The sequence below is a fragment of the Cricetulus griseus genome, chromosome 8 (assembly GCF_003668045.3).
Source record: "Cricetulus griseus strain 17A/GY chromosome 8, alternate assembly CriGri-PICRH-1.0, whole genome shotgun sequence".
In the NCBI taxonomy this organism is placed as follows: Eukaryota; Metazoa; Chordata; class Mammalia; order Rodentia; family Cricetidae; genus Cricetulus; species Cricetulus griseus.
The window spans coordinates 26,189,127-26,216,212 of NC_048601.1; the positions used below are offsets into that span (position 1 = coordinate 26,189,127).

General features: G+C 44.3%; 1 protein-coding gene across 33 annotated transcripts in view; it reads left to right on the forward strand.

The window, feature by feature from the left end:
* Cacna1c (calcium voltage-gated channel subunit alpha1 C) overlaps positions 1-27,086 on the forward strand; it is a 555,448-nt gene that overhangs the window by 409,035 nt on the left and 119,327 nt on the right. For 21 of the 33 annotated variants that reach the window (XR_004771141.1, XR_004771142.1, XM_035448892.1 and 18 more), the window contains exons 10-12: positions 8,259-8,333; positions 10,839-10,929; positions 23,478-23,504. Coding sequence is in view for 31 of the 33 variants with exons in the window: in XM_035448892.1 (XP_035304783.1) it covers positions 8,259-8,333; positions 10,839-10,929; positions 23,478-23,504 (193 nt within the window). In the remaining 2 variants the exon portion in view is untranslated. The remainder of the gene's footprint in view (positions 1-8,258; positions 8,334-10,838; positions 10,930-23,477; positions 23,505-27,086) is intronic. The other 12 variants (XM_035448897.1, XM_035448898.1, XM_035448909.1 and 9 more) reach the window with 1 other exon arrangement.

Below are 27,086 nucleotides of genomic sequence, written 5' to 3' on the forward strand. Positions count from 1 at the left end.
GTCGGGAGCCCTGGTTCCTGGTCTCGGCTTCAATCTAAATTAGCTCAGTGTCCTCAGACAACACCTTCCTCCCTGAGCCTCAATTTCCTGCTCTGTAAAATAATATACAGATTGGCTCAACCCTGTACACCCTTGGGCTTTCAACCCCTGTTGATCACCACTCTGGCGCTGTCTTTGAATCCCCTGTTCCAGAATGGATGTGTGCCTGGCCCACCGAGGAGACAGTGCTTCTTTGTAGAGGATCACTGTCCCCATTCTGAGTGGGTGCCAGGGGGCTGCAGAGGAAAGTGCTTGCTGCTAAAGAACTTAGGGCATGTCTCTTCACCTCAGCTGACAACTGTAGCTATGAAGTTTTCCTATATCGGTCTGAGGTGCTGTGGGTGCAACACTGTTGATGGCACTGTTAATTATCTTTGAATGGTTAGTTACTCTAATTGCTTTGCTTTCTCTCTGCCTTCTCATCTGCCTCACGTTCCCACAGGTGGTTATACTTCTAAAAGTATCTCCTGCCTCCCCCGACTAGTCAGTTCCCCCAGCGGCTCTTGGAAGCACTAGGCTATCGCAATACCACACCTCAGTGAGGCTCCTGATGTTGCCACTGCAGCTTCAAGTTCCTGCTGTGGCTGGAGAGTGCTGGGCCAGCCTTTCCCCCACCCCTTCCCACTGTTGTCCAATCAGTCAGTCTCTCTATGCCCGAAGCTCACATCTTTGCTCTCTTTCACCCAGTTATTCTTACAGTTATCACCCCACAATGCAAGAGGCAACAGCAACAGAGCTGATTGAATTTACCCGAGGGGCCCTGGTCCTCTTACACATTGACAAACATCCACATGCCCCACAGTCCACAAGACTGGCTGTCCTCTTCCTTCCTCAAAGAGCCCTTCTTAGTCCCACCCATCATGACCAGGACTCTACCCTGGGGTGGCTTTGCCTGAACAATTTTAGTCACAGAAACAGACATTTAGCTCCAAAGTTCACGGTGCTCTGATTCCTTTCTTAACTCTTGGCTCGGAGCTGCTAACATTGAGGCTGTGGCAGGATCATAAGTTAAGAGGCTTCTCCCTCAGTGACCTGGGCACCTACAGTACCCTCACCCTTTTTCATGATTACAAAAAACAAGTCCATCTAGTTTACACAGTGGCTAAGAGGAGGCTTGGCACCAGATCTACCTGGCTTTGAATTCCTGGGTCCTATTAGCTAGCTGCTCGCTTTGAACAAGTGATTAAATTCCAAGCCTCAGTTTCCTCTTCTATAAAATGGGCTCCTATAATACCTCACTCATGGTGTTCTCAGTTCATACTTGTGAAACACAAAAGGAAGGCTAGCATATAGCAAATTCTTAAAAACAGGACTATTAGGATTATGACAGAAGATAACATTATATATACCGCTGGGGGACACAACCTAAAACAGACATGTGACATGACATGAAATACCCCAGAGCCAAGCTAGAAAGAGATCAGGGACACACATCTTTTTTCTTTTCTTTCATAACATGCCAGATAGATGACACATTCTTCTAAGCCTGGCTAACTAGAAAAACACCCCTGTAACCTAGGAAGAGCTTTATGCTTAAAATACCTGGTTCACAGAGGAGCCCTACAAAAATGTGAGCCATTCAAATGTGTGCAGAGGGTCTGTGCCGCGTCCCTTTGGGCTGCAGTGGAGCTGTACCTGTCCCTGTCACTCTTAATGAAGGCAGGCATTGTGAAGAAGGAAAGGAGAGATGTGCACCCACACTCAGCAGCTTGTCTGGTGCAGCTGAACTCCCTCCCCACCTCCTCCAGTTCTACCCACCCTCCCGCCCTCCTGCCCTCCCGCAGACCCAGTGCCATCCTGCTGGAAAGGGATTTTCTGCTTGGAGTGCTGGATGCTTATAGCCTGCTGCGGTTGCAGCGACCTTGGTTTTCTTCTTAGGGTTATAGCAGACCCAGAGCAGCCATTTATACCTCCTCCCAGTTAGCAGCCACAATGATAATTATGATGATGGCACGCCACACCTGTATTGCTCCTTTTTAATAAGTAAGGCCTCTGTTTGGATTCTTAATATTCGATCTTGTTTTTATATTTACCTTGTTGGCTTAGAATTAGCCTGGACTTAATTGCTTATTAAGTGGAGGAAGCCAAGCTGGGCTGGGCTGACAGGAAGTGATTCAGAAGGTTCTGAAAGTGTTGGTACCTTTTCCTGTGACCTTCCTACTCGGGCAGACTGCTGTCACCTGGTACCCCTTTGTTTCTTCTCTCTCACTGTCTCTGCCCTCTTTCTCCTTAGCCTTGGGTTCCTCCTATCCACACTTTTCCTAAGAAAGCCTTTCACCAATCATGTAGATGAGCCTACCCACGTAAGAGATGAAGTGCACAGGACTTCAACTTGTCATGGAATGCATCAGTACTCTGGAGCTATTTAGTGTCCAAGGCCAGGAGTACCTTGATGTGTCCTAGACTAATGGGACTGGGGGGTGGCAGATCCTGAATTTCAAGTCGAACACAAGCCTGCACAGTGAGAGATCTGTGGCTGTATGTTTGATGTGTCAATCACAGAAAAATGATGAACTCAAGTATCTCTTCTGCAAGAGAAAAGACCATCACGTGGGTATATGCCATTCCTCCTCCCAAGAGTCACTAGAGTAGCAGCTATAGCTAGGACATCCACCTCCTTCCTGGCTGGGATGTGTCTCCCCTGCGCCATAGTGAGACACCAGTTATCTTTCACCCTTCATGGTGTAGACTTGAACACGCTGTCCAGGCATTACCTGTGGTGGTGATAAACCCTGGACTCATGGCCATCCATTCTCTGACATGTGCCAGCTTTCCCCTCAACAACCTATCTCCCATAGGATTGTCACTGGGGATTCGTGTCCTTGCATGGCACCCTAGGAGCACATCTGTCAGGTCCTCACAGAGAGTGCTTTTAGGCAGGTGGTTTAAGGAGATTTTGATGAAGATGGAGTCGGGGTTCAAGAAAGTTGGGCAGGGGATTCAGGAAGTCAGAACAGCGCCCTAAACTAGCAGTAGGGGAACTTTATCTATGGGTCTGCCTGCAGTTACGAAGGACAGAGCAGCTGTGTGGAGAGGACCACATGGCCAGACCCATGGCCTTTGGCATCAAGATGCAGCCAGTATGCCCTATGCCCAGAAATTGCAGAGTAAGGACCTGAGCCCCTTCTCCTCTGACCTACCTACCCCCTGGCTAGTGCTCTTCACTGGCCAGCCTCAGAAAGAGAACTTTTGATATGGTTTACAAAGTCAGCCTCCTGGAGTCTGTAGCACGGTGGGCATACAGATAACACACAGAAGTATTCTGACATCTATGGCAATACAAAACATTGCTGCTGCTGCTGCTACTGCTGCTGCTGCTGCTGCTGCATAGAGTCTGACTATGGAGTCAGAGAATTCTAAGATGATGTCCCTAGCCTTGAGAAAGTTTGGATTTACTTCAGAAATAACAAACTTTAAGAAAAACAGTTTAACATTAGTTGATAATACTACCGAGTGTTTATGTCAGTTACCATTTTACAAAATTCTTTTCACAAATATTATTTCACTTAACCCATACCAAAGGTCTTTGACTAAATAATACCATGATCTTTCTGTGGAGGAGGAAATGCGTGTCCAGAAGAGTTGAGTGGCTTACCTGAAGTCATGAGGTTGGTATAGGGTGGGTCACAAACTGTCATACAGATTTTTACTTAATATTATAAGCAACACAAGCGCTCTAGGAGATGAGGAGGAAAGACTCTGAGCAGTGGATGATTCTAGAAGCCACCAGAGGCTAGAACTTGATCCCTAAGAATGAATGAGTGCATAGGGGATCCACACTGCCTGGGATGGCCCAACCAGTGTATGCCCCTGGCTTTGGAGGCCCTGCAGTGTTTTGTACAGGTCTTCAGCTCCACTCTCTAAAGTAAAATGGCCAATCACAGCATCAGGAGAGGGTCACTGCAAAAACTTTATTCACAGGAATAAGTGGCAGTCTAGACTTGGCTTTAAAGCAGCAGTTTATAGGCATGCAGGATATGAGATGGAGGGACCAGATCCTCCCCTGAGGAGGGATGGATGCTATGTGATGCCATGTAGACAGCGCCTGAGAGACAGTGAGTGCATCAAGGGACAGTGGTAAGGCAGTTCAGTTTGTGCGGAGAATTCTTCAGGAAGGATGGAGACAGCTACCATCATAGCTTTGGCTGCCTAATAAAGTACCACAGACTTGAGTGACAGAAATGGATTGTCTTCCTGATTCTGGAGGCCAGAATCTGAGATCAAGGTGTAGGCCAGACTGGATCCATGGAGGTTGTGAGGGAGAAGTCTGTGTAGGCCCCTCTCTTTGGCTTAGAAGCACTGTCTTCACCCTGTATCTTTCTGTGATCTCTCCTCTGTCTCTGTCCAAATGTCTTTTCACTGGGGTACAAGTCATGTTAGGTTGTGACCTCATTTAATTATATAATATATTTAAAGGCACTGTCTCCTAAAACAGTCCATTCTAGTTAAGAGGGTTTAAGACATCAACATATGGGTTTCTAGGGGGCAAAATCCAACCCATAGCAAGTGAGATGCCCAAGTTAAAGGGAGTATAGCCTACAAGGCAAGGCACTAGGAACTCTTTTGTTTGCTAGCCATACTTTGAGGAAATAAATGCTAGTTATTCCCATTTTTAATATAAAAATGTAATAAAATGGACATCTAGACAAGTAAATGGCAAGGCTCCATATAGGAGTGAATGGGCCTAGCCATTGCAGCCCAGCAGGCTGGATGCCAAGAGTCACCCTGGGACTCCTGCCAGAATTCTGCCTCGTGGGGAAACACCTTCAGTCACTGCCAGTAATGTCTATGCTGGTGTGGTAACTTTCTCAATGGGGGAAGGCAGGGGTTTGAAAGTAGCAGGTAAGTTCTCTGAGTTTGTATAATGGCTTAACAGCTACATTGCAAAATGAAGACAATATTTTTTTAAGTCTCAGGAGAAACTGGCTATCCCCACTGAAGTCAAATGATGACCTTAGAAAACCCCACACCTGGGACAAAGTCAAGGCTGTTTGAGAACCCAAAAGTTTCAAAACTCAGCATATTTCATCTTTCTTCCCAGATTCATTTCACATTCTCTGGTACCTCTTAGGTGGTAAGAGCACAAAGGGAATTCTGAGAGCAGGTCAGCCTAGGTGTCTTATATGTGATTGTTTTTCCCTGTATGTCTTCCAAGCCTTGAGGTTGGGAAATACGGGGGAAAAAAGAGAAAAGAAAGGGAACACCAACAATCTTTCCATTTCCCTATTAAGTGACCATGCTAACATTTTCCTTTACCAAAACACAAATTGCTTTGACTCTCAAGCCTTTGTCAAACCCCTTCTGAGAATTATTTTACACCATGTGATGTCTCATGGTGGAGTCCCAGAGCTCAGCAGCTAAGATTTCAGAGCGTTTATAGACCCACACATGCCAGGAAACACCTGTCTGAACAACAGCTTAGATCTGACATACCTCCCCTGAGGTGTGTTATCATGTGGTCTCCACATTGTCTCATGGAGAAATTATATGTGGAGATCGTTATAATTCATTACAATTTCCATGGCATCTACCCCGTCATTTTCCAAGCAAGCTGAGGAGAGGCACTAGCTGTACCTCTCCTGAGACACAAAAACAGACTACCAAGTGCCACTCAAGCAAGAGTGGCTACTGAGAGTAGGTGTTTAGAGGGATGGAAGGGTAGGACATACTAATTCAGGGATGAAACGAGCTATTGGCAAGCCATTGCCTAAGTGGGCGTGGTGGCTCCTAGCTAGCTGGGAGGCAGAAGAAGGACTCTTTAAGTTAAGGAGTTCAAGCATCCTAGTATCATCACAGGACCCCGTGTGTTAAATAAAATAGAAAGAGTAGAGTCTATACAACATTTTAGCTATTGCTACCCAAACTAAGAAACAATGATGTCACCTGTCAGTTGCAACGACAACTGTGGATTGCTTTCTCAAGAAATCTTTGGGTTTTTTTTGTTTTGTTTTGTCTTAGAATCTTCCTCCCCAAACCCCAGAGATCCGCATTTGGTGATAGTGCCTGTTAGCAGTAAAGTCAGAAAATGAGTGTTTACCCTGAGCATTTGTGCACACATGCACACACATGCACATGTACACAGGCTGCATTTTACAAAGGATATATCCTCACCTGACTGGAGAGATACAGGCAATCACATAATCACATTGGAATGGGGTGTCCTCTGACCCGTCTTTCAGCCAATTACCTTAGCTAAGCAACCATAGGTGGTCAAGCTTTCTGACTCACATCTGTGATTCTAGACCTAAACAATCCGAGCACATAGTTCCCCAGAAGTCTCCCTTAAAAAACAGCTGCCATGCTTCTTGTGTGATCCTTTACTGACGGCTTCATTTCCAGCTGTTTTATCTCCCAGATGTTTATGGGATAAACGGTCATGAATGTGCCTTTCTGGTTAGAGATGCTCATTTCAACTAGGAACCTTTAGAGCTGTAACTAGACCCACAGAGGAGATTGAGTGGAGACCATGCAGGCCACATAGGGAACTGAGCCAGAAGTTCTGCCAAACCCCACCATGGGTATCCTGACCACATGTGGGTACAGCTGAACACCATATATTTGTCAGGTTCTTCTTATGGCTTTTAAAGTTACCCTAAGATTGTTTCCAGAATCAGACAAGATGGGGCACACTTTTTATCAAGCATAATGCTAGATAATGCTGCTGGTTAACAGGTCTCTGAGCTTTGTGACACTGACTGGAACCCATGTTCTCTCACACCAGCTGCAGGAGCTTGGCAATAGGCAGTCTTCTGTTTGCATTTCTAACATCCACAGAAAGCATGGTCCTCAAAGGCTCTCATTCTTGCTTTAGTTCTTGTTCTACTTCTAAAACATACCTTTCTAGAAGGGAGATATGAGCTAACTCACTTCTAATGCTTGATTCTGGTGGGATTTTTGAGAAGAAAGAGAAGCCCCAGAGCTGATTTGAGAGTTGCTCTTAATTCTACCCCGTGTTTTGTACGCTGGAGACATGGACCTTCCTGTAGGTTGGCAAAAAGTTTGACCCCTCTCTAAGAGGAGCCAGACTTCTGAATCCCCACTAACAAGACAGCTCATTAGCTATAATCTGAGTTGCAGGAGACTAGGGTGAGTTCCCTGCACAGCCTTCCCTAGAGCACACGGGGCCACTTGCCTGTCCTCATCAGAGCACATCCATTCTTGTAGGACTGTCTGGTAACTTCCTACCACTGTCCCCTGCTGCTCCTCCTTAATAAGCTGAGGTCAGTTCATGTCCATTGCTGATTTCCTACAGCTGCTCTGGGGCTTCACAGAAGCACACAAGTATGAGTGTTATCAAGAGAAACACCCTTTCAGGGGAGTTAGCTAAAGCATTGGTTCTCAGGGCTTGAGGTAGTCGCATAGCACAGACTGCCCTGTCCTTTAGCTCCTTCCTCTTCAGTTAAGCCCAGACATGAGCAGAGCCTAAGGCTTTCTGTGCACAGGAAACTTAATTCTGATGAAAAGTCAATTCCCAAGACAGCTTAGTTATTCTGTACTCAATCCAGACTCTCGGGTTATTCCTCTTCAAAAGAAAACAGAGTGTGAAATATACTATATATGAGTTACATGCATAGTGTATGCAAAATTAAACAAATTAAGCATTTGAAATCCAAATAAAGAGGATGCATATGTACTTTGGATGAAACCAAGACTGAGGCATTGGATCGCATCTTATTAAATGAAACAATGACAAGCTAAACAAGGGAAAAGTAGATCAAAAGACAAGTGACAAGTGTCTCCACTCCAGGACAAGTGGGAAGGAAGTGTTGGTGGTCACTGAAGCTGGCATTTATGGTTCCTGTGAGGACGAAGCTTGAACCACCTCAGCAGTGAGATGGAGAAATTCAGGCACGCATGATCTTAGCAGTTACCTACTTAAATCTGTACAAGGAACACCCGACTCAGGTGCCACAAATACCAGGCAGTTTCCAGTTACACGTGTCAGTGTGATTGGGAACCTCTTCTAGAGTCTGCCGTTTGCTTTACTAAGGGTCTGTCATTCGTTTTATGTTGTTAATTCATGTGACTTAAGGAGTTTGAGCAGATTTTGTTATGTTTTCTTACATGTCTTGGTTTATGCTTTTCATTGTTTTCATTAATTTGGGGAGACAAAAGTGTTCTATGTAAGAACTGGGTTGTTTCTTTTGCCTGTGCTGATTGCATGTTCTCTGTTGATGTCTTGTCCCTGGTGTTGACACTGGTCATCCTGTCTGTGAAAGGAGGCGCTGCAGCGGGCTTGCTTGATCAGAAGAAAGGGAAGTTTGCTTGGTTTAGTCACTCTACAGAAACCCATGGTAATGTCTCCTATGCTCTCTGTGTGTAAATGTATGTTGGTCCATACAGATTGCATGGGAGAATGTTGTTCTTGATGTCTGGAGAGAGAGAGAGAGAGAGAGAGAGAGAGAGAGAGAGAGAGAGAGAGAGAGAGAGAGAGAGAGAGAGAGAGAGGAGAGGAGAGAGTGTGTGTGTTTATGAGAGGAAGACTGCTGACCTCATTTCCTCCACTGGACAGAGTCAGTGAGTTTGACAACCAGCAGCACCAGTTCCCTGATAGAAGTTGGAGTCCTTCCTTTGGATAGTGACAGCTAGAACCAGTCACTGTAAATGCAGAATGAGCCCCAGGGCTGGAAGTGTCTTGACTTTAGAGGATAGGCTTACTCCTGAGGCCCAGGCCACTTCTTCTGGATTTTGGTGTCTTTCCAAGCCTAGCACTACTATTTTCACACCACTTTACTCACATACGAGAGGTTCTCTGAGAGCCAAGTATCACAAAGTCAGGTGGCTTTCTATATATGGCTCACACATCCCAAGCGTGATACCTGGAGAGTTAAAGGGGCCTGAGTCTGGGGTGGCTAAAGATAAATGAACTGAAAGGCAAAACGCCAATCACTTTTACAGCTCCTTATTAATATGGATTGTCCAAAGCCCATGGGAACTGCCAAAGGCCCCTATTCTAGTCCCCAATGCTAAGCCACCTGGCAGACTAGTCCCACCCAAAGACCTAGGCTGGCATGTCAATGTCAATACTATAAAACTGAACAGCATTGCTGGGCTATTCTGTGCCATCCAGTGGTGTGCCCAGGGCCTGAGTCCACTTCCCAGTCATTGACTTACCCTAGATGTAGAGAAGAGACTTCGTCTACACTGGAGTTGTCAAGGTAAACATGGGACAGGGACAGTGCCCAGTTACTAGTCCTCTCTAGGTATACCATGTGACCTAGACCATCATACCCATTCTCTAAGCCTTACTTTCCTGTGACGTAAGGGGAACATGTTAGAGCTGGGTAATTTCTATAGTTTCCTCCATCCCTTAATATCTATGAGATGATGTCTAGATTATCTTTCCTCAACATTTTTGAGACATAATCCTAAGACAAAGAGAACTACTCCATGTGACATTCAAAACAGTAAGTCGTGGGTTTCCTGTTTGTGTCTTCCGTTTGGGGAATGAGTCTGTTTCCATCCACCTGGCATGTCTTAAACCAGAAGAAAAGAAACTGGGGAAGTTCACTTCCATCAACATTACCATGTAAGCAGTGAAAGTCCTCCCCTGAGCTGTGGTAGACCATGGAGACTTGTCACTAGTTGTAGACACTGTGGCTGCCTAAGGCTAGTCATTTCTTACTAAATGAGGTTTATTCTGGAAGGAGTGATGGTCCACATTGCTCTAAAGTAATATTAGTAAAATCAAATAACTCCCTGGGAGTTGTGGTACACACTACTAATGCCAGCACTCTAGAGGCTGAGGCTGGGGGGGGATGCAAGTTTGAGGACAGCTTGGAATATATCAAAAACATATATTCTTTTTTTTAAAAGTATATATATATATATATATATATATATATATATATATATATGAGAGAGAGAGAGATTCATATTACATTATAAAGGATGATGGCAGTTCTGAAGAACTCTTTGACCTAAACTTTAATTTCATAGAATAAATAATGCTAAAAGAAATGGTATCTTCTAAGCCACCGTGCTTAGTCTAAGCTAGAAAACTCCCTTCTAGAAATCTAGCCTGCTGCTGCCATAGTGTAAGATGTTGAGTGTTGCTTGGACAGACTGACTCCAGGAGAACCAGGTAGCTAGTATCTCTTTTGGAAGGGTGCGCCAGGACTTATGGGAAGAGAGATGGTATCCCTGCAGGCTCTCTTTGACCCACATTTAAGCATAATTTGTGGATCCTGCAACTAGACACCTCCAATCCTTGTCTCTGCCATGTTGTGTGAGGCCAAACAGGTGAGATTGTCAGTTGCCAGTTACCTCAAGCCCACCACCTCAGGTGTAGTCCTAAGTGTCTTTGTTTTATAACACAGTGCACTACAGGAAATAGTGTCCTCAAATCTACCAAGAAATTTGAGTAGCAAAATTGCCCTTCCTAAAAACAAGCTAGACTCCAGTGTTGGGTTAGAGCTGGTAAGGAAAGAAAGAAGGTGGTAGAGTCTTGTTTTAAGAGTGTCTTTCCCCATGGTAAGTTGACAATGCAAGTGGAAAACTTTACCACCTTTCTGAGGCTACGAAGTTGAGGGCAGAGGAAAGATGCGACCATCATCCTTGCCCAGCTGTGTCCCATAAGGTAAATGGTCTGATCACCAGAGTCCCTGCAACATTCTACTCAATTGCAATGTCCTGGCAGCTGACTTGCCCAGCCTGATGAGGACAGTGCCAGGACCAGGCCCCCACAGACAGGTCAGCAGGTGGTGCCCAGCCAGCTCTGGGCTAGATGGTATATTGTACACTAATGTTCTTCTCCTTCCTTTCTCTCCCTACCCTCAATGTCTCCCTTTCACTCACAGTGAGCATGCCCACAAGTGAGACTGAGTCTGTCAACACTGAAAATGTGGCTGGAGGTGACATCGAGGGCGAGAACTGTGGAGCCAGGCTTGCGTGAGTACCCACAGAAAACCTAGCGCTGAGTTCTTCTGGGGCCATGGCTCATGGTGGCGAGTGTGATGGGTCCTCACTGCATGGGCACAATCAGAATCTTGGGTGACAACCTGTGCCCTGTGTGTGGAGTGAAAAGAGGCCTGAGGTGAAGTATGGCCTTGTAAGTGGCAGTGGGTTCTTTAACTTCAAGTCCATCTTCAGCACTTCTGTTAGGGCCACAAAACTTGGATGCTGGACCCTTTCACCCCACTGTAGAAGTACAGAAGTAGGGGTGCTCTGATGTCTGGTTTTTTTTTTTTTCTTATTCCCTTTCATTTATTTTTTCCATAAGAGCTAGTAGGTCAGGGTCCCTGGCAAAAATGGCCTCAAGGAAAATCACCAGCTGAGAAACTCCACTACCAGGGGATGACCCTCTGGTCCTGTGCAGCCCTTAGAATGGAGAGAGACATTGCCTGGGGTACCACCTAGATGTCCTTAGCCTAGGAGGCTGCAGTCCTTCGCAACTAAGCCTTCCTCCCAGTTCCTGGTTCCCAGGGGATCTGACCTGGGACTTAGCCAGATGAGAGAGCAGGAGCTGTTGTCCATGAGAGCAGTGCATGAATAGATTATGACAGTCTTGAACACAGAATCAAGTCACCCATGTTAATCGCATCATTCATGTCAATGACCCTTGCTCCCTAAATGAAGGGAGAAATGGTTTCATTACTAAAACTGGTAAAACCAATTTGATTACTAGTGTCACAGAAAGCAGAGCTGTGGGGGGAAAAAGGGCTATGCCACTAGATAGCCACGCCCAGGCTTCACTTTGGAGGCAATAACTGGTTTTTCTATGGCCATGAGCATGTCACCTGTGACCTTGTCTTGACCACTGGAAGGAACTGCAAACAGAAAGCTCTGAGTAGGAGTAGCCCAAACAAAATGTGTCTCCAAATGCTCCATGAGTAGAACAACACCTTCCCCTGTAGCATGACTCACTGCCACGCAGACCCAGCCTTCTCACGACAGTAGCTGCAGGCACATCTGAGTGTGCCTGTGAGTGAGCCAGAAGAGGGAGGTGAGCAAGACTGAGGAGCATTGCAGGCAGGTTCCAGGGTACACAGGGCTGTGGCATCACTCACTCTGACAGTGGCACCAGGGAGTCTGCCCTGCAGATTTCTCAGCATTGTGGAGAAGCAATTATTGTCAAAATGTTGTTAAAATATGGTGCTAATTACATCTGTAAGCAGCTCTCCCAGTCTTTGTTCTTCTTTTCTCTTTTGGAATTTTACAGAATAAGCACTTGAGTTTCTAGAGGTGGCCCCAAATAGCAATGATAGGGCCGGGCATCTGGGACCTCTCTGGCCCATAAGTTCTAGGCATTTCTGCTTGCTTGACATCAAGGATGGGAAGTTTGGAGAACAGATTATCAAGGTTATTACAAGGCTGGCTTTGGGGTGTGGCCCAAGGTATAAACCAGGAGGGCCAGGGAGCTGGCACTGGGAACTCACTTAACATTACAGATTCAGAGAACATGATGCTGGGTTGCAAAGCAAACATGATTATCCCCTGTGGAAGGAAACTGGCATTGCTGGTCTATCTGTCACCTCCTAGGAGGATGTGCTCTGCTTCAAGAGTTATGCAGAAATGGTTACTCTTGTTCCTACACATACCCAGGTTGATACATATCTGTGCTGCATACAGAATATAAAATTGTGGTGCCAGAATTGAATTGTAATTATACACTCCATCATCTTCTTTCTTTCACCCTCTCCCTGCAAGATAGTGATGGGCCAAGATTGCCACTGTTCTTATCAGCGAATCGACTTGAGAATAAAAGCAGGCTGAGGGCAGAGTGAGAGGTCGTCAAGGAGAAGGCTGGGGTAAAGATGTTGCGTGGGTGGGAGAGGGGTGTAAAAAAAACTGCAATGTGATGAAGTTCAGTGACAAAGAGAGATATAAAGGAAGGATTCACCAAAATTTGAAAGAGAAATTGATAACAAGCCTGTAGCAAAACTGGACGAGGAGGTCCAGCCTAAATGATATGTAAGTACTGTGTGGACAGCAGGCTGAGGAGCTCTGAGGTTTAATTCTGGCATCTGAGGCCATTGATAAGGTCACAGGATAGAGTTTGTTAAGAGAGGTGTAGTAAGCTGGACACCTGAACCAAACTTTGGGGAAACGGACACACAGGACAGAAAGACGCAAGTAAACAGACAGTTACACTGGAAGATGTGGGAGGGAGATGTCAGGAAAGCCCTCTCTGTGCCAACCTTCATGGTGGTCACAGCCTATGCTGGGTGGTAGAGATAGTAGTCATCCAGAAAAAAATGGCACTGACCCTGCAGAGCTGACAGTCTAGGGCAGAAGACTAGAAATTGGGGTATTATGATGCATAAGTGCCCTCAATAGTGGAGAATCCTGGTTTGGAGTGGCAGGTTAGAAAAATTCACTGAGGGATTAAAATTTAAGCTGAAAACTAATAATGGATATAAATACTAAGTGCCAGGGGCCAGCATGTGTGTGAGGGACGGTGGATCAGGTTCAAGGCAAGGACTGGTAGGCCCCACAATGAACTTGGTCTTTGTTATAAGAGTGTGTGAAGTTACTGAAGGGTTTTAAGAATTCAGTGCTGTGAGGGGGGCAGTTTTATCAATCTGTACTTTTGGAGGATCATTTTGACATTAGGAACAATTAGGAAAGAGGGTGACATATTCATGAAGCACCCGCTGTGGCTGCTCATTTGTGGGTTAATGGCAGCCTCGGGTAGAGTTGTAATGTGGGGACAGAAAGAATGGGCGATTGTCAGTAAGTCCTGGAGCTCTCTGCTCTAAGGGGTTTTAGAGGTATACTGACCCTGGGAACCAGTCTTAGCAAGGGGAGGGTGGAAATGTGCCAGTGAGGGCACCCACTAAAACAATGGGGCCATTCAAAGGGAGAGAAAAATGGGATAGGGGAAGGAGGTGGCACAGTAATGAAGGGGTGGCTTTCACTGCCATCCGGGTGGTATTCGAGACACTGAGAAGCCAGTGAAAATCAAGAGGCTAAAGAAACTGCAAAGGGACACCCTCTGCCCTCTGCTTGAGGTGAGTGTAGGTTCTGCTCGGGCCCAACTCCCCACATCCCCTCCTAGGAACATCCTGGGTCCACTCCACATGTGGTAGAACTGCCCCAGCAGAATGGACCACTCTGAGTCTGGCCACACCTCAGTCTAAGCACCCCCCTCCACCCTCTACCCTCCACCCTCCACTTGAGTCTTAGCCCCCCCTCCGCCCTCTACCCTCCACCCTCCACTTGAGTCTTGGCCCTCCTACGTCCACTGGAAGACAAAACTAGATTACACAATACATATCCACAAATCCAGCCCTACAGAAAGTACTGGAAGGAAAACTCCAACCCAAGGAAGATAACTACACTCATAAAAACATAGGCAATAGATAATCTCACTTTACCAAATACAAAAAAGGGGGAATCCATACACAATACCAACAACAACAACAAATCAGAAATGAACAAGAATTAACAATCAGTGGTCATTAATATCCCTCAGTGTCAATGGTCTTAACTTACCTATAAAAAGACACAGGCTAACAGAATGGATATGAAGACAGAATCCATCCTTCTACTGAATACAAGAAACATACCTCAACTTCAAGGGCAGACAGTACCTCAGAATAAAGGATTGGGAAATGATTTTTCCCAAAAAACAAGCTATCCTAGGATAGGTGTAGCTATCCTAATATTTAACAAATTAGACTTTAAAGTGAAATCAATAAAAAAAAATGAAGAAGGTCATTCATCACAGGAAAAGTCCATCAAGATGAAGTCTCAATTCTGAATATCTATGCCCCAAATACAAAGGCAACCACATTCATAAAAGAAACATTACTAAAGCTCAAATCACACATAAAACCTTACACACGGGGCTGGAGAGATGGCTCAGCGGTTAAGAGCACTGCCTGCTCTTTCAAAGGTCCTGAGTTCAATTCCCAGCAACCACATGGTGGCTCACAACCATCTCTAATGAACACTGTACACATAATAAATAAATAAATAAATAAATAAATAAATAAATAAATACCTCACACACTTATAGTGGGAGACTTCAACACCCTCCCTCACCACTAGAAGGACCACCAGACTGAAACTTAACAAAGAAACAAAAGAACTAACAAAAGTTATGACCCAACTGGGATTAACAGACTTCTATAGAACATTCCATCCAAACACAAAAGATTATACCTTCTTCTCAGCGCCACATGGAACCTTCTCTAAAATCAACCACATACTCGGCAACATAGCAAATCTCAACAGATACAAAAACTGGAATAAGCTCCTGTATCCTATTGTATCGCCATGGTTTAAAGTTAGAATTCAACAACACAAATTGCAGAAACCCTACAAATTCATGGAAATTGACCAATGCACAACTGCACCATTCCTGGGTCAAGGGAGAAATTTTTAAAAAAGGAAATTAAAAACTTCCAAGAATTCAATGAGAATGAAGACACAACATACCCAAACTTATGGGACACTTTAAAAGCAGAACTAAAAGGAAAGTTCATAGCACTAAATGCCCACATGAAGAAAGTGGGGAATAGTCACACTAGAGAATTAACAGCACAACTGAGAGCTCTAGAAAAAAAGAAACAACCTCACCCCAGAGGAGCAGACGCCAGGAAATAATCAAATTGAGGGCTAAAATCAATAAGTAGAAACAAAGAAAACAATACAAAGAATCAATGAAACAATGAGTTTGTTCTTCGAGAAAATCAACAATATAGACAAACCTTTATCCAAACTAACCAAAAGGCAGAGAAGGAGCATGTTAATTAACAAAATCCCAAATGAAAAGGGGGACAAAACAATAGACACTGAGGAAATCCAGAGAATCATCAGGTCATACTTTGAAAACCTGTACTCCACAAAATTTGAAAATTTAAAGGAAATGAACTATTTTCTGGATAGATATCACTTACCAAAATTAAATCAAGAACAGATAAGCAATTTAAATAGACCTATAACCCCTAATGAAAAGAAACAGTCATCAAAAGTCTCCCAACCATAAAAAGCCCAGGGCCAGATGGTTACAGTGCAGAATTCTACCAGAAATTCAAAGAGCTAATACCAGTACTCCTCAAACTGTTCCACACAATAGAAGCAGAAGGGACATTGCCAAGCTCTCTTTATGAGGCTACAATTACCTTGGTATCAAAGACACAACTAAGAAAGAGAACTACAAAGAGATTTTGAGAGCCCATCCCATATGAAGGGATGCTCTCTTGGCCTGAACACATGGGGAAGGACCTAGGCCTGGCCCAGGATGATGTGGTAGACTTTGGGGAGCCCCTTTTGAGGGCCTTACCCTGCCTGGGGAGTGGAAGGGGGATGGCTAGGGGCAGGTGGGATGTTGGGGGGAGGAGAAGGAGAAGGGACTGACATGTGAAGCAAACTTGTTCCTAATTTGAACTAATAAAAGAATAAAAAAAAGAAAGAGAACTACAGACCAATATCCCTCATGAGCATTGATGCAAAAACACTCAATAAAATACTGACAAATAGAATCCAAGAACACATCAGAAAAATCAGCCACCATGATCAAGTAGACTTCATCCCAGGGATGAAAATCCATCAATGTAATCCACCATATAAATAAACTGAAAAAGAAAAACCACATGATCATCTCTAGCTGCTGAAAAAGCCTTTGACAAAATCCAACACCCCTTCATGATAAATGTCTTGGAGAGATCAGGGATAACAGGAACATACCTAAACATTATAAAAGTAATATACAGTAAACCAGCAGCCAACATAAAACTAAATGGAGAGAAACTCAACGTGATTTTTCTAAAGTCAAGAACATGACAAGATCTCTTCAATATTGTCCTTGAAGTTCTAGCTAGAGCAATAAGACAACAAAAAGAGATCAAGGAGATACATATTGGAAAGGAAAAAGTCAAACTTTCACTATTTGCAGATGATATGATAGTTTACATAAGTGACCCGAAAAACTCTACCAGGGAACTCCCACAGCTGATAAACACCTTCAGCAAAGTGGCAGAATACATGATTAACTCAGAAATATCAGTAACCCTACTATATAGAGAGGATAAATGGGCTGAAAATATTGAGAGAAACATCACCCTTTACAATAGCCACAAATAACATAAAATATCTTTGGGTAATGCTAACCAAACAAGTGAAAGACCTGTTTAACAAGAACTTTGTGTCTTGAAGGAAAGAAAGAAGATAAGATACCAGAAAATGGAAAGATCTCTCATGTTCTTGGATAGGTAGGATCAGCATAGTAAAAATGGCAATCTTTCCCTAAGCAATCACAGATTCAATGCAATCCCCACCAAAATCCCAACACAATTCTTCACAGACCTTGAAAGAACAACACTCAACTTTATATGGAAAAACAAAAAACCCAGGATAGCTAAAACAACACTGTACAATAAAGGAACTTCCAGAGGCATCACCATCCCTGACTTCAAGCTCTATTATAGAGCTACAGTCCTGAAAACTGCTTGGTACTGGCACAAAAATAGATAGACCAATGGAATTGAATTGAGAACCCTAATATTAACACACATGTACAAACACCTGATTTTTGACAAAGAAGCTAAAATTATATAATGGAAAAAAGAAAGTATCTTCAACAAATGGTGCTGGCATAACTGGATGCTGATGTGGAGAAGATTGCAGATAGATCCCTGTCTATTGCCATGCACAAAACTTAAGTCCAAATGGATCAAAGACCTCAACATAAATCCAACCTCACTGAACCTCTTGAAGAGAAAATGGAAGGTACCCTTGAACAAATTGGTACAGGAGACCGCTTCCTGAACATAACACCAGTAGCACAGACAGAGATCAACAATTAATAAATGGGACCTCCTGAAACTGAGAAGCTTCTGTAAGGCAAAGGACACACTCAACAAGACAAAATGGCAGCCCCCAGAATGGGAAAAGATCTTCACCAATCCCACATCTGACAGAGGGCTGATTTCCAAAGTATACAAAGAACTCAAGAAGCTAGCCACCAAAACACCAACGATCCAATTAAAAAGTGGGGTGCAGAACTAAATAGAGAATTCTCAATAGAGGAATCTAAAATGGCTGAAAGATAATTAAGAAACTGTTCAACATCCTTAGCCATCAGGTAAATGCAACTCAAAACAACTCTGAGATACCATCTTATACTGTCCAGAATGACTAAAATCAAAAATACCAGTGACAGTTTATGTCTGAGAGGATGTGGAGAAAGGGAAATACTTCTCCATTTCTGGTGGGAGTGCAAACTTGTGCGAATACTTTGGAAATCAGTATGTTGGTTTCTCAGGAATAGCAATCAGTCTACCTCAAGATCCAGAAATTCCACTCTTGGGTATATACCCAAAGAATGCACATTCATACAACAAGGACATCTGTTCAACTATGTTCATAGCAGCATTGTTTGTAATAGCCAGAACCTGGAAGCAACCAAGATGCCCCTCAACCAAAGAATGGATGGAGAAAATGTGGTACATTTACACAATGGAGTACTACTCAGCAGGGGAAAAAATGATGAAATCTTGAAATTTGCAGGCAAATGGATGGAACTGGAAGAATCCATCCTGAGTGAGGTAACCCAGTCACAGAAAGACAAGCATGGTATGTACTCATTCATATATGGATATTAGACATAGAGCAAAGGATTACCAGCCTTCAATCCACATCACCAGAGAAACTAGGAAACAAGGAGGACCCTAAGAGAAAAACACATGGTCCCCCAAAGAAGGGTAAAGGGACAAGAACCCCTGAGCAAATTGGGAGCAGGGGGAGAGAGGAGAGAGGTAGGAAAAAAGAGAAGGGGAGAAGCGGAGGGGGAAGAAATCAAGAGGGATCACAAAGCCTGAGACAGGGGAAGAATAGAGGAGAGCAAGAAAAGAGATACCTTAATAGAGTGAGCCAGTATAGGTTTAAAGAGAAATCTGGCACTAGGGAAATGTTCAGAGATCCACAAGGATGATCCCAACTAAGAATCTAGGCAGTAGTGGAGAGGCTGCCTTTGATGCCCTTCCCCTATAATGAGATTGATGACTACCTTAATTGCCATCCTAGAGCCTTCATCCAGTAGCTGATTGATGCAGAAGCAAACACCCACAGCTAAGCACTGAGCCATACTCCCAGAATCCAGTTGCAGTAGGGAGGAGGGAAGAGCAAAGGAGCCAAAGACTGTGCTGGAGAAACCCACAGAAACATTTGACCTGATCTAGTGAGAGCACAAGGACCCCAGTCATAAAGCTGGAGAACCAGTATTGGACCAAACCAAGCCCTCTAAATGTGGGTGCCAGCTAGGAGGCCTGAGCAGTCTATGGGACCTCTAACAATGGAGCCAATGTTTATCCCTAGGACATAAATGGACTTTGGGAGCTCATTCCCTATCGACGGATGCTATTGCAGCCCAGATACACAGAAGAGGGTCTAGGCCCTCCCCCAAATGATGTGACAGACTTTGATGATCCCCCATGAAAGACTTCACTATCCTTGTGGAGTGGGTGGGAGTGGGTTGTGGAGGGCAAGGGAATGGGGGGATTGATATGTAAAATAAGATTGTTTCTAAAAAAATTTTAAAAAATGAAAATTGCAAAAGGAAGGAAGGAAGGAAGGAAGGAAGGAAACCACAAAGGGATTGAGTACAGGAAGTACATTTCCTCTGCCTTAGAAAATTTAAGGAACCTGACATGAGACCTCAAGCAATCACCCTCTCTATGGTACAGCTCCTTCCTCCCAAGAAAGGGACGGGATGAACCATTAGTTCCAGCAGAAGCCGAGACTGGACACTGCCTTCCAGGGGACTGAAATATGCCATCTTGCTGGCATATGTGTTTCCATGTGATACACCAATGAATAAGGCATTCTACAGCTTGAGAAATCACAGAGCAGATACCCACGTGACAGGAAGGGTTCCTTCCCCCTCTGAGGGCCTGTAGTTCTGCAGAGAATGTGAAGTGGAGTCAGGAGCACACTGGGCAGGGATGGGAATCATTCTAAGACCCATCATCTTTCTCAGGGTGGGGGCCGGCTACTGTAGAAGGATAACCTGGAAGATACAAATGGGAAGACCACCAAGGGACCACTAGATGTGCATCTCTGGACATTCTGGAGAGTTACACTGTTGATATAGACTAGGCATCTTTAAATGTATTTTTGGTACTTTTTATGGCCTAAAAGACTAAAAAAATAATTCTGTGAATCTGGGTGGGGATTAGCCACAGTGACCCAGCTAAAGGCCAAGTGGGTAATCTGCCTAATGTCAAGGGTCACATTGACATCACTGAAGGTCAAGCTGAACACTAGAAGCCAAGTCTATTGTTTGCCTGGGAGCCTTGGAAGAGGCAGAGTGATTGAGAAGACTGCAGGCAAAGCCTGGGTTCCAGGAAGGAGGCTCAGGCTACAGACAGGGAGCAGCTGGGTTTAGCATCTAATATCTGGAGCCATATTCAGCTTGGGCAGACTCCAGGATATGTCCCTTCTCATCGTAACAGCTGGGGTCATGATCAAGCTCCATGGAGTCAGAGAAGCTTAGTTAGCAATCTTTCTGACTGTGCTGAAGGCAAAATGAGGACAATTCAAGAAACCTCTTCCACAGCAGGTAGTAAGTGTACAGTACTTATCACTCAAAGAAGGAAGGAAAAGCTGAAAGTATAAACAATTCCCAAGACTTTCAAATGTTTGTCAGATAATGATAAATACAGGCGGGTAGCTAAGAGGTAAAATGATTTGGGGTCTGTGTCTAATTTTGAATGTCAAAATCAGGGAGGAAAATCTTGGTCTTCCAGGTTGATTCTAGAGGTCCAGGTGAGTTCCTGGGGATAAACAGATTTCAGTCCCCACCCAGTGGTGTATTCTGGGGGTCTCGTGTACTTACTAGTCATTAACCCCCTTGTATCCTTGCTCTAAATCTGCCTGAGACATGAAGTAAGGATGGTGTTGCACTTACTGTGAATGATGGAAAAGTCCAGAAACTTTGGAGCAAGCTAATCATGCCCATTGGGGTTTGGGTACACTGGAGGCTTCTGCTATTTTCAGGACTTTACGGTCTGCATAGACTTCAAACATCAGTAGGAGGCATGTGTGGTAAGGTGTTCAGTGCTCTCTGGCTCCTTTCTCCACAATGGAAACAGCTATCCAAACATGGACTCTGTCGTTACTGCCAGGAGACGGTGGGCTGTGAGCAGTAGTGTCCTTCTATTTTGTGAAGTCCTGTAGCTAACTGCCTCTGCATACAGGGAGTGCCAAGGAACCAAAGCCTTTCATCTTATAAAAAGATCTAAGCCCAGCTCTTCTAGGACCCACTTGAGTGACACACTCTTTTCCGATTTGCAATACCAAGTAGTGCTGCTGAGGGCTGCAGAAATGTGCTTATATTAAAAAACAAATGGATATTTTGGATACAGAGAACCTGAAGTAATGCTCACATGCTTCTGCTAGCAACAAGCCTTCTTCATGTGAGTTGTACAGGCTTACACATCAGAGCCATTTCCTTTGGCCCAAGAGTACAAGGACACCGAACGGTGGCCACATGGGAACAAGGACAAATATTCACTCAGCATTGAGCTCCCCTTATCCCATATCACAGATTTATTTCTTTAAGAGAAGTCCCTAGTTCCTCGTTGGGGAATTTCTATGGTCTCACTTTTGCTTATGACTTAATTAGACTGAAAGTGAGACTTGCAGTAGGCAAAGGGTCTAAGATGAGCCAGAAACCACTGAGACCCTCTGCAAGAAAGCCTGGAGCCAACTCAGTATGCTTCAAGATCCTGAGCTCAGCATGTCCTCGCTGCAGAGAGTAGCCTACCTCCCTAGCAGCTAACAAACATTTCATCCCCTATTAAACGGCTCTAGATAAAAGATGCTGCCCTGGGCTCTAGGTCCCCCTCCCACATGCTCAGTTAACATGTGATTAAACCCTGCAGCCTAGCAGGCAGTCTTGGGGGTGGAAAAGGGTTGTTAGCTAACAGTTCAGAGCAATAAAGACACTTGGCTCAGCTACTCAGTGCCCTGGAGATATAATTATCTCATGCACGATGGCTTTGCCACCTGTCACATCTGCTTTTTTAAAAATAAAATAATAATAACGAGAAGGGTTGATGTTTTCGTGCTACATGACATAGCTTGCTTTTTGCCTGACAACATGGCTTTAAACAATCACCTTCCAACGTTTCTACAAGCGTCTCTGATAACTGTCATTTCTCATTTGGATTCTATTGTTTGTGTCCATGTTTCAATATAAACTATTTCATTTGAGAATTTCATAAATGAGTACTGTATTTACATCATCCCCACCCCTTCTCCCCTTTCAACACCTTCCATATGCCCCCTCTTCTTCTCAATTTCATGACCTCTTTCTCTTTAAATATCCCTGGTATATAACTATAAATATATAATCCACTGAGTCCATTTAGCATTGCTCATATATAATGTGTTTAGAGCTGACCACTGGGAATTGGATAACCTTTCAGGGACCTCATCCCTGGAAAGATGGATTCACCCTCTCTTGGTAGTGTTGATTGCCTGTAATTCTTCATCTAAGGGTGGGACCCTGGTGCTGTCATTTTGCAGGTCTTGCTTGTGGCCGTTTGAGCAGTCTCACTCAACCTGCTATTTTGCCTGTATTCACTGTTCCCTTAGCATCAAAGCTAGGCTGACATGTACCTTCAAATGTTTGGCGTTTTTTTCCAAAATGTTTTGTCTCAATTGCTTGCATCCTCCCCCCCCTTACCTTTCTCTTCCCTCTTTCCCCCCTTTCTCGTTTCCTCCGTCCCTTTCCTGTACTTCTCATTAACAAGCCTCTCTCCTGACCTCTCTCCACCCACTAACTCCATGTAACTTTCCTGGACTCTGTCCTGGATGAACTTGACAGTCTCAAGGCCTCCCTGGGGGTGCTACCTTTCAGGACCCTTCCTATGCAACGATCCTGTGCAGCTGTCATCGGGACACCCTACCTGTTGTGGTAGATCTCCAGGGCCGCACCTGACTTCAGCACACACAATGTCCTTTAGAGCCCGAGGCTATGTGTTCATATCTAGTGAGCAGCTCTGAGCTAGGGAAGTGATGGCCCTTCCCATTTCCAGCTGAATCAAGTGGCTTCCTAACCCAGCTCTGGCAGAGATTGTGGCAGACCACAGTGAGCTCAGCGCTGAGAGTTCCCTGTTGCTCGGGTCCTTCTGTTGCAGGAAAGGTTTCTATTCGACATGGCTTTTTCCTCAAGGAGTGTTGTGCTTAGCCCTTCATGGAGTTCGTGGGCAGATACTTATCCTTCAAGACTATGTGCACCCCTTTCCTGTAAGGATCACCCACGCTTAGAAGATACTAGACTTGTAGATGTCAGCTGGGCCAGCCACATTCAAATACACAAAGTGTTCTTTCTCTGTGGCATTATAACGTACCCCCACAAATCCTTCCAATGTCCACATATAGTCCTGGAGAACACCAAATTCCTGGGGTTGGGGGTGGTTAAACACTCTTTATGTTGAAGAAAGTGAGTGCATTGTCCTTGCTAATGTTTCCTTTTACTCTTTCAGCCACCGGATCTCCAAATCCAAGTTCAGGTGAGTGAGATGCAAATTGCTCCCCTTCCCTTCTGCCTCTCTAGCTTGATCCCCAGCTACTGTGTCAAATGACCAAGGTAATTCCTATCAGCTAGGATCCTTCTGGGGCTCTAACTGTTTCCTTTTGTATGGGGGTTCACAGTTTGATTAAGGGAATTAGCTCAAGGGTTGAGACTTGGGTTCTCTTGGGTAGTTCCTGCATGGTTAGAAACAAACATATCTACTTCCTGTGTAAGATAAAGTCAGTTCAAATAAATGTGTGAACATTTGTTACTACTTGGTATGCTTCACAACTTTGAGGGTTACAGACAGAATGTCAATTCTGCCACTGCTTTGAGAAGGTGACAGAAGCTCCTAGAATATCCACCCTGTGACTTGTCTCTGGCTTTTCCTTCTACACGTCTGCACAAATACTTTCTTCCCACTACATGAAACTCCTTACAGATCCCCAAATGTTCTCTATTTTCTTGCGCACTAAGACTTTTTGTGGGGCTTTTGCTCCACCGAAATCACCATCTATGTCTCTATCTAGAAATGTCAGACTTGGCAATCAACTCAAAGGTTAGAGCATCTGTGGCACCGTTGGCACAACACACTCCCAATGAGATTAAAATGGTCTTCCCGTCATCCTCCATTCCTACATGCTTGTCCTAGTACTTACCATAGTATAGTCTACCTATTGCAATACTCAAAGCCTGTTGCCTCCATTGAATTTTGTCTGCACACTGGAGTCTGCTCAGTGCCTAACTAGCTACCCCACGGGTTGACTCTTCAAGCTCCCTGAGTGCTTGACTGGTTATATATGGAAGATGGGAATGTAAACTTAATTCCAAAAACCTTAGACACCAAAACTATTGGCCATTTATTTTTCATAGCATAGTCATGCCTTCCAAACCTCATCATATATGTAGCAGGAGTATAAGTCATACTAAGCCAGGTGTTTACAACAGGATGTTTTAAGCAGTTCCTGGAGGCCACACGTGCAGTCGCTTGAGTTCGTCTTCCCCAGCTCCTGTCTAAGGTGGATTTGGATACAATGGGAGAAGAATGTCACGATCCCCGAATCAGCTTAAAGAATGAGGTCCCGAAGTTCTCCAGATTCTCTTGGCTCCTGCCAGCTCTGACACATGGGTCTGTGCGGTTTGGACATCCACCACCACAGGCCGTGTCATGTCCCCTGAGCTGCATTCCTCCAGCCTTGAAATCTGTTCTCTGACTCCCAAGCTCTGTGATCCCCTCACTCCATACTTCCACATCTCTCGTCATCCATCACTGAGCTCTGGAACTAGGAGCCCCAGCGCACATCCTCTACCTACCTGCATCCAACTCAGTCTGAGAACCAGCCGCACAGAGTGATAGGCTAATTATTAGTGTTCCTGGAAGGGCCTGCAGAGCCTATCTACAAGCCCCAACTCCCTCAGCCCCTCTCTATTGACATCCAAGTGTTTATAAGAAAGTCCCTCTAATCTCATGGCATTCAACACCCAAGCATTAAGATTAAGTGAGGACTCTGTTATTTGACACTGCTCCAGTTCTGGTGCCCTCTTTCTCCCGTGTTCTACTGGGACTGGAAAATGCAGACTCCCTTCCCCCTTATTGTTCTTTCAAACCAAGGCATCCTTAGTATGAAAAATAGAGGATCAGACCTACCAGTGCTGGCTTTTATTACATGAAAGAAAGCATTAAAAACAAAAGAATGCCCTCTAGATATTTTCTTTAGCTTCTGCATGTGAAGAACTAGCTGGTGTGTGATAAGAGTTTAGTAATAATGGATGGATGGATGGATGGATGGATGGATGGATGGATGGATCACCTGGTCTTGATAAGACAATGTCATATTTGACAAGTACATGTTACTCTGAACAGTTCCACAGCCCCCCACAGTAAAGAGATTAAATTTTACATTGAAAATATTTCCCAAATTTTATTCTTGCTACATGCAAATGAGGAAATCATAGATGAATGAATGGATAAGCATAATCTGGAGACTTGTGGAGATGATCCCATACTTGGCGGACCCTAGTGAGTTATCAGGAGACCTTCCTTTTGAATTGGGTAATCCATCATGTCAAGTAAGTTCTTGAAGAATTACAATCTTTTTATCCTTGGGACTTTGTCCACTCTGCATCTCCCAGCCACAGGGCTCTAATTGCTTACTTTGGGGAGGGGATGCTTCTCTATCTGTACTTCCAGTTTAAGGGAAGCACAGAAAAAACCATGTATTCATAAATGGCTTCTTGTCGGTGGATTGGCACCATTATTAAAAACACCTGTAGATGATCCCTGAGGCTTAAGGAAGCCCAGAGTCACAGAGGGGGACTAGCCTCGGCCATCCTATTGGTCAAGTCCTGGCTGGTATAATGAACCTGTTTCGCACATGCTTTGGAGATTATTGTAGTGTCCATGGCAAGGAAGTGCAGAAGAGCAGCAGGAAATGAAACCTTTTTATTTAAAGCAGGGTAATGAAAACTTTGTCATTTCAACAGGAATTAATGTAACACATTTTAGTGAAGTAGTTTGTGTTCTTTGTTGCATCAAGAGTTTTTGCAACTTAGCATGTCCCTTACATTTACTATGTATCGTAGTTTAGATTGGCCACATGTTGCTAGTGGCTGCCACCCAGACAAGGGGACCCTGGTTCTAAGCAATATCACAAGCAGCTGACTAACCTAGATCCTTCAGCCCACTGGTGGTGTCTGGTTGGGGAATAGCTAAGGCTGGTAATGGATTGAAAATGCTCACAGAATTATCAACATTTTCCAAATAGTTCTCTCAGTTGGGGAAACAATTTAATAATGACAGCAATAGAATTTGAGCTTCAAATTGGCCTATTTTCGGTGCAGGACTGGATGATACAAAGTCATAGTTAATTTTGAAAGAATAGTGGAATAGAGCATGCAGGAAAAAAATGAGACAAATTAGATAATACTTGGGTACTTTGATAATTCAGGTTTTCATGTAAAGGAAAATGAAGAATTGGCTATATTTGAGACCTACTAAGCATCATTGGTCCAGGGACCGGTTGGAGTTTTTCCTAACACAACTATGCAGAATTCAGAGCAAATATTATGGGGTTCCAAAATGTGAGGACTGTCTGGCTTAGTCTTCAGAAGAACTGCCTGGCACATCACTGCATTTCTGCTATGCCATAAACAACTAGTCATAAACACAAGTCTGCCCCAGTCTCTACAGCCCATTTTTAGACTACTTATTCATAAAAGAGTTAAATTTAGCGATTTTCTCTTCTGTTTGTTCCAGGTTCCGTTTAAGATGGAAACTTACTACAGCCACTAGACAGCCTTCTATGTCCACTGTTTCCATGTCTCAGGCTTGTCAGCCTTTGCATGTCGAGAAAAGCAGTTTAGGCGTGTTGCCCTTTCCCCTTCCCAAGGCTGAAGGTTTTTAAGCCTTGCCTTTTTCAGGGAGTTAGACCCGGAGTATGTCTCTGGATCATGTCTCACACAGCCTATGAGCCAGCATCTTACTGTGTGAGAAGGAGTGTGCTTAATTCTACAGATCTATAACAAAAGAGAAGACATGGCCCCTGCCTCTTGTGGATCTGATTATCTCAGTAAAGAGTCG